Source organism: Akebia trifoliata, unplaced genomic scaffold (assembly GCF_017979445.1).
Source record: "Akebia trifoliata isolate Shusen 1 unplaced genomic scaffold, ASM1797944v1 Contig00608_ERROPOS3031104, whole genome shotgun sequence".
Lineage (NCBI taxonomy): Eukaryota > Viridiplantae > Streptophyta > Magnoliopsida > Ranunculales > Lardizabalaceae > Akebia > Akebia trifoliata.
The window spans coordinates 335,079-343,804 of NW_028237131.1; the positions used below are offsets into that span (position 1 = coordinate 335,079).

The window sequence follows — 8,726 nt, forward strand, 5'->3', positions numbered from 1 at the left end:
TCTCTCCCCAGAATAAGGCTTAATCGTTCCTATTTATAGGTATGGAGTCATTAGGGTTTAAGAGTCCCAAAATCCGTCTCTAATTCGATCCTCAAAAATTAACGTGTAAAGTTGGAAACGTAAGCAGGCCATAGCCTCAAAACATGTCATGCCGCGGCTTGTATTTTCATATTTTTGTTGTGCAATTCTTGAATTTCCACCGCAGCTTCGTTTTCTATCAAGCTGCGGCTTGAAGATTTTTTAGCTTGTATGCTTAGCTTCCTTCTTCTGAGAGTGAACAAATTTGAGTCCAGAATTTCTCCTAAATGTATGCAAACATCCCAATGTTCCATATTGTTCCTAATCTGTAAAATAAGCATAAAAATCAAATAAAAACATATAAACACATATAAAGTATAAAACTAACTAAACTTAACTAAAAACAACTAAAAGACTCTAAAATTAACAAAATATTATATCTAAAAGTGGTTAATTCGCAGGTATAAAACCTACTCATCACAATTCCCCCAAAACTTAACATTTTGCTAGTCCTCAAGCAAAACAAAAAACAAAGAAAAACCTAACTATGGGAAAGAAATCTAAAACACAAATAAAACAAAGGAATCTCATTTGTATGATTTTTAAAGAATTCGTTAAAGGAATCTCATAGTCTTTATTCAAGAGTAAAAATTAAGGATTATGAAAATAATAAATAAATAATTCACTATATGGTATTTTCAATGAAAATATTTCAAAATATAAGTTTTAAATAAAAATTTCCGCATACTTTGAATCCTGATATGTGTTCGGTGTAAAACTCATATAAATTTCATTTTACCAATTTTTAAAAAATCAAAACGGATTAAAAATAGATAGAAAACTCCACAACTTTCATGTTTTACACATTTTCAAAATATGAATAAAAATATGTGTGATTTTGATTGGAAATCAACAATACAGTATTTCAGTACAGAAAACAATTATAAATTTTCATCAATGATAAATATGTTTAAAATACTAAATGATCAAGATAATTCCTAAAACAATTCTTCCAACTTCTTAGGCATATGAGAAACCTATGATAAAATTTCAAGTAAAAAGTTTTTTATGGAGATCATGAAAATTACAAAAATATAAAAGTCAAATGATCCACCAAAACTTTATTTATTCATCAAAACAAATTCTTCTTAAAAATAATTTCAATGAATAAATCATCACTCCAATTTAGAAAAATAAATTATATCTTTAAATAAATAAATAAATAAAAGATAATAATTTCCTAAAATTTATTCTCCACTCCCGTTAGGCTAATTTCCCAAGTAAACATAACTTGAAAATGTTAATCGCAAGGGTGAGTTTGATAAATCTAAAATATTTCATACAAAATTAATTAATACTAGTATATTTATTTACAAGACAATCACTGATGAAAAAAAAAATGTGAATGCATGACGTCTACACACCTAAACTGATTATTACTTGGGTCAGTCAACCATGAAGTATGGTGCGATCAATTACCTGGCTCAGCCAACCGTTACGTCATCTCTATACACAAGATCTTCTTCCAATTACAACTCGCTCTCATCATTGTATGAAATGCATGATTATAATATAATTCACCACACTTTATGCACAAGTATGATTATTCAAGAATTAAATCACAAATCTATATTAACATTCAAAAGCATAATTATTTATGTAAATTTATTTGACATAATTAGTCTATAGAATACAAAAAATTTCTATTGATCCCATAAGTATATTTTTAGTAGATCAAAAATTCAATTTCTATTAAAAGGGAAAGAAATTATAATAAAGTATTTAGCTAATTTTTTTATATATAAATTGTAAAAGATCCAACAAAACTCCCCTTACCCAAATCACAATACTACTCAAATTAGGTTTTCTTTATGAAAAGAAACTTGGGTCCACCTCTTTGTTTGCTATGTTGTCCAGTTCATCTTCTGTGAAATCCGAATCAATTTTATTTTGAGTTTCATCTCTTAAATCTTGATAAAATCTTTATAAAAATCAAGGATTTCGATGATAAAACTAGATGACGATTAGTGATAAAGAAACTTAAGAAAGTAAAAGACTACAATGGGATTAGAGTTTTAGTATTTATGAAGTTAAAAGGACGTAACGGTCATTATTCAATTTGTTTTGTTTTAATTGAAAAGTCCATGTCCTTAATTTCAATTTTCACGATCTTATAGCCTATTTCGGTGTGAATCCAATGGTATATCAGTTTTGTTAAATTCCAACTTAAAAAAAAAATGTTCCTATTTATTGACCTACAAATTTTCTCGAGACATGTGTTTAAAAATCCAGGGCATTACTTGTCTTGCCCAACAACTAGAACTGATCTTTTCTTCACATTTTTTCTTTTCCTTCCTAGACTTGGCAAATCTAAAATGTCGGGAATCTTAAGAGGTGGGCTTTATCTCCAACAAGTAATCTTTTAAGAAATGCTTATTGAGGTGATGCTTGGATGATCTTCAGAGAGAAGTCATAGATTTGATCTTGTTGTTTGTGTGGAGCCAACTTTTTTTTTCTTCTTCTTCTGATTTTAAATTTGCATGTGTATGTCTTTCACAGTAGATATTTGACAAAAATTTTGAACAAGAATAGGTGATCTTTTGATGTGTCGATATAAGGATTTGGATGACAGAAGTTTTAAGTGCTCATGTGATGTTTGATGAAATATAAAAAAGAGACGCAATTCTATGAAATAGATGAATGGGATTCCGCTGGCTATATGACCACACCGTCGGCAAAAGAACGACATAGTAGGATCGTTGTGTTCATTGGTGCTTGAGCTCTCATACCATGTGAAATGTTAATATTTGATTTATTCTTAAAGATGATTACATGACCAAAATATGGTTTATATAGAAACTAGTAACAAACACTAACAGATTAGATAACAACAATAAGTTCAAATCTCTAACTAATCTACCATACTTAAATCTCCATAAATCTTCATAGATATGACTCGATTGTACACCTTGTTGCAATGCTTCACATTTAACCAATAATACAGATTCTTAAACCTCCTCCTTAGCATGGTTTCAAATCTCGTATGAGACCAAGGTAACTTGCCCAAGTCATTTCAATATCATTTAGATGATATTTTGAAAATCTCATCCAAGTTGGTAAAACTTGATCGAATCAATCGGGATTTTGTTTATTTTAATTAAAATAATTAATTTTATTAGAATTTTAATATTTATTATCAAAATAAAATATGAATTTATGATTAAACATATTCTAATCTTCCCTATTTCATAAAAACATTTATAAATAATTTTATATAAATATACACGAATAGATAAAAAAGCTAATATTCGTACCCCAACTGTTACTGATTACACTCCAATTAAAATTAAAAAAGATATGTTTATGGTTGATAATAAGTAAACGTTGGGTTGGGATATTAATAGAAGCTCTCTTATTCTAAACAATTGGAATTGTTTGCATGTGTTATAATGTTTTGTAATAGTGAATTGTAATTTAAGCGAAAACTTTGTTATGTTTGAAAGGTGTGTTTTAATTTAAGAAACTTTTAGAAATTGGAGTGTATTAAGTAAAATTTGGGATGCCAATAGAAACTGTCATAAATAATTGTAAACCAAAGTTAAATGCTTTATATCATCCGAGACAACATGAAAGAGACACAATGTCAAAATGGCCAACATCTTTGGCCAAGTACAATACAACTGTTAGATCTGCATAGATTTAATGTTGGAGATTATTTTAAAAAAGAACTTTTGTAAAGTTTAATTTAATTACATCCTCCCATCCCTCAAATTGCATCGCAGACCCGATATTCTCTCTCTCTCCCTCTCTCACATAACATGAACTATGTTTGCTCTCTCTCTCTCTCTCTCTCTCTCTCTCTACATTCCCTTGTTTCTTGATTTTCTAATTAAATTTTTTTTTTGATTTTATTTTCGCTTCAAGAGATAAATTTTGTGAACGACGAAGATCATGGATGATGAGAGGGAAATATAGAAAAGACAACAAACATACATACATCGAGGTCAACAAAACTATACACTTGTATTGTTGTTTACACAGAGAAACTTTAAACTTTACTAACAAAAATGTACAATTGTATTGTTGTAATTACACATAGAAGTTTTACAAGAAAATGGCGGAAGCAGTTGTCAGTGTTCTAGTAGAAAAATTTCTTGAAAGTCTCTTAAATGAAGGTTGTCAACTGCTTGAATTCCACAAACAATTCAGGAAAATGCATAAGGAGCTTCCTCACTTGCAAAGCTTCCTCGAAGTTGCAAATAGCGTGAGGATAAGTGATCAAAAGGGACCTCTAAAGACTGTCGCAAGGGATCTAACAGAATTACTATATGAAGTTAAGGACATTACAGAAGATTGTGAGTTGTTTCTAAGACGACAACAAAGACGAAGACGAAAATACAAGTTCATGTGTTGCTTCTCTCTTTCATTATTGAAACATCGTTATCAAATGGGAAAGAGATTGAGTGAAATAAATCAAGAAATAGGAGATCTTAGAGAGAAAATGAAAACTTACTTACCTTCAACTATTAGTCTTCCGAGTGATGAACGTGCCGGAAATAGTCAACCAATAAGATATCCAATCATGCTGAATGATACTGAAATAGTTGGCCTCGAAGATGATGCGAAGAAAATTAAACAGTGGTCATGGATGCAAGTGGACTCATGAGGGTCATTGGGATTGTGGGGATGGGCGGAATAGGCAAAACGACCCTTGCTCAAAAGATAATGAATGATCTTCAATTGAAGGATTCCTTCGAATGTATCTTGCTTGGGACAGTTTCCCAGACTATCAAATATGATGAATTGATCAAAAATCTTTTAAGAAAACTGAATGTGGACAAGAATTTATTAGACATTGATGTCAATGGCATGTTGGAAGAACTAGTTAAACAGTTGGATGGGAAGAGGTTCTTGATTATCTTGGATGATGTTTGGGAAATAAATGAACGGTCATGGTGGGAGAGCTTGAAGTCCACTTTGTCTCATACAAACAAGGGTGGTTGTGTTATTGTTACGACAAGGAATGAGAAAATGGCACAATCAATGGGGGCCATTGAGAAGCACATACATCGTCCAAAAGTTCTTTCCAATGGAGATGATTGGTCATTATTTGCCAAAATAGCATTTGTAAACAATAGAGGTCAATGTCCAAATCCAAAAATAGAGCACATCGGCAAGGAGATAGTTTCTCAATGTAAAGGGCTTCCTTTTGCAATCAGAGTTGTTGGTGGGATGATGATAGGGAAAGGGGATTCTGTCCACAAATGGAAACGAATATCTATGCATCTAAAGCAAGAGTTGGCGGTCCAAAATGAGTTGATTTTCTCTCCATTGCAGTAAAGTTATGAAGAGCTTCCTAAACATTTGAAACCTTGTATGTTGTATTTCGCAGCATTCCCAGAAGATCATGAAATATATGTTTTTGAAGTTGTTTTTGGCTGGATTGGTGAGGGCTTTGTTCGAGAAAGGGCTGGAAGGACTGCATATGAGATTGGGTTAGATTACTTTGATGAATTAATTGGCCGTAGTTTGTTACTCGTTGAAACGATGGATGACTATGGAAGAAGATATGTTTCATGTAAAGTCCATGATATGGTACGCGACATGATTATAAATATTGCCAAGGAAGAAAATTTTTGGGGATTAGATGACAAGGGTGCGATAACTTTTACAAAAAAAAACACGTCGTTTACACCTTGAGAATTCAAAGATGGATCAAATCAATTCCCAATTTTTGTAGACAATGATTGGGGTAAACTTGGATGAGAACAAGTTTCTTTCTTTAAATATTGGACCCCAATTAAAATGGTTGAGGGTTTTACATATCAAATTCGAGTCCCGTAACATTTCAATCCCTTCCAAGGTGAACTGGTGGAGTGGGATAGGATCTCTGTCGCATCTTATTTGCCTCATAATAATGTACTCACGTTTGGATGAACTCCCAGATTCTATAGGAAAACTTCAAAATCTTCAAGTTATTTTTCTAGTAGGTTGTGATAATTTAAAAGGGCTTCCTAGACAGGTGACGACTTTGGAGAAATTAACCCATTTGGTTGTTATAGGATGTGAACAAATAGAGTATCTACCCAGGGGTATTGGAAAGCTAGAAAACCTTGAACGACTTTGGGGGTTTAGGCTCGCAAATTCCAATGTTGAAGATGGGTGTCACCTTTCTAACTTGAAAAAGTTGACACTACTCAGAAAACTCCAAATTATCATCGATTCAGAAGATCATTTAAAAGAACAGGAACTGAAAGTCTTGTCTGAGCTCAAACAACTTGAGTTTTTAATGGTAAAATTCAAAGATGGGATAAGTGAGCAAATCATAGGGAAAGTTGATTATGAGATTCCTCCTCTTCAGAAGCTTCAGGAATTACGATTCATAGAGTATCCAGGAGAAACGACACCAACATGGATCAATCCAACTACTCTTCCAAATTTGCAACGACTTTTAATCTATTCTTCGGGAAACATTACTGGAATGAGTAAAAAGTTCTTTGGGAATGACAATGTGGTTTGGGAATTAGAGAACTTAATTTGGCTTATTTGCCAAACTTGGAGGTAGATTGGCTTAGGATGAAAAAGGCAATGCCATTCTTAAGACAACTTGAAGTTGATTATCATGACAAACTCACGTCACCTCCTTGGAGTTATGATGACGACACTTGGGTGAAAGAAAAGGAGCATGAAGAAGAAGAAGAAGAAGAAGAAGAAGAAGAAGAAGAAGATGATGATGAAGAAAAAAGTAGGCTTTGAAGCAAGACAACTAGGAAATTAAACTCCTTGGGGCTATCTCATATGTGGTGAGAAATCTCTTTGACTAAGGAGCTGCATGCTCGCTCTTTATTTATTGTTTGTGTGTTTACTTGTTTGTTTCTTTGTTTGTTGTAATGTGAATCTTGAAATAAATCATCAACTGCTGTCTGCTGCAATGTATCATACTTTATTGTTTGTCTGATTTTTTCCAAGAAAAAAACAGAGGTCTTGACTTGGATAAATTCCAGAAATTTATTAATGCGTGTGTGGAGGGGGGGCATATGATGACTGACTGACTTGTATCATCCCCATGTTTATCATTTGTTAGTCTTATTTATATTTGGTAATGCTATATGTGGATTCCCATTCAGTTGAAGCAAAATATTAAGGGTACTTATGATTGCGCATGAAAACAATTTTTATGAAGAATGTCATTTTTTGGTGTACGATAGAGTATTTTTTCCAACATTCATTTTTCCACCCAAATCAATGGCTAGGAAAATGATTTCCCCACCTCCCAATATTATTCTCTCATGATCCACACCCCAAAAATTAAAATCCTACTCTTTGTTTTTTTTTTCCTGACATTTTCTTCATTGCTATCAGGCTCTAAATTAAATTTTCCATAGTTCCTGAAGAAGTCATATGTACCCTTTAAAAAAAAAATTCCTTACTATCATACACAATAGTTGTCCCAATTAATAAGAAATCTACTAAAGAAAAATTCAACAAACGGAAAATGTAAAATTCAACTATGTGCACTGATCCAAAACATTTTAATGGCTGTATTCTTTTCAGAGCTAAAAATAGGTCCAAAGTCACGAGGAAAAAAAAATTATCTCTTTGGATGATTAACCATTTAATGAAATTATTTTTCAATCAAAGAGATTGCTCTCAACTAGGATTCAATGGTCAGATAAATTGGACTAGCAAAAATGTTCAAACCAACCTTGTTGATCAAATATGTCATTAACCATGGATGTGTAATTGGCATTCAATCATAAAATAGTTCAATTTCTATTTTTATGGACATTCTCCTAAAAAAAGGAACTGGTTGTTGGCACTTTCCATAACTAAGCTGGAAACACAATCAAGCCAACACGATTCACCAACTAAGATGGACGATTTTTATTTAGCTCTTGAGGATGCATTATTTTTCAATCAAAATATTAGATAGTATAAGTTATATTTTATTATAATGTTTTTGGATAAATGTAAAAATTCATATTCCTAGTATTATAGATCCTTATTATAATTTACAAGAGAATGGTAGGACAGGTAACACACGTGCAAGGGGCCAAAGTCAAGTCTGATCTTCCTTGTTCTTCTTGAAGGTTAGATAAGTTGGTTAGTATTCATAGGAAATTCACATTGACTTGGTGGTTGCAATCATCCAATCAGGTTGGATTTTATCTGGGAGAGCTCTTAGTAGTGTCCATACGTTGATATTTCCATTTATTGATTTTATCAATGTCCATAATATTAGGCAATAGATCTAGCTTTAATTAATTTTGTGAGAAAGGCTCAAAGTCAAGTTAGCCTAGAACTCGTTGATTTTCTTGCGTCATCATTTGTCTTCTGTTATAACCTGTCATTCACCACTTTTTACTGTTGTGTTCACTACTTATTAAATAAAAAGTGGTAAACTTGACACTAGTAAAACCCACCCATTTTCAATTTTCAATTTTCAAGTTTTTCTGACTAAAATACATGGAAAGATTGACTAAAACCTTTAGATAACGACTTATTTAGATGATTTCAACCCAAAAGAACTATTTTGATTGATTTTCATTTAAAAACTAAGAAAAAAAATGAAAAAATTCTTAAAATGATTCTTTTTTTTTCTTAAATCCTTTCTGATAGAATTGAGTCTCCAAAATTCGATTGAGATGTTAAAAATTTAATTTTTGGATAAAAATGATGAGTTTGAACGGTTAGGATATTCAATCGTG

General features: G+C 31.9%; 1 protein-coding gene and 1 pseudogene across 1 annotated transcript; both read left to right on the forward strand.

The window, feature by feature from the left end:
* Nucleotides 1-4,680: 4,680 nt before the first annotated feature.
* LOC147381243 (disease resistance RPP13-like protein 4 pseudogene) lies at nucleotides 4,681-5,358 on the forward strand (annotated as a pseudogene).
* Nucleotides 5,359-5,935: 577 nt separating this feature from the next.
* On the forward strand, nucleotides 5,936-6,583 carry LOC147381244 (disease resistance RPP13-like protein 4). Its single transcript, XM_086430677.1, has one exon. It carries the CDS (start codon nucleotides 5,936-5,938, stop codon nucleotides 6,581-6,583), a length of 648 nt encoding a protein of 215 aa, XP_086286803.1.
* The last annotated feature ends 2,143 nt before the right edge of the window (nucleotides 6,584-8,726 follow it).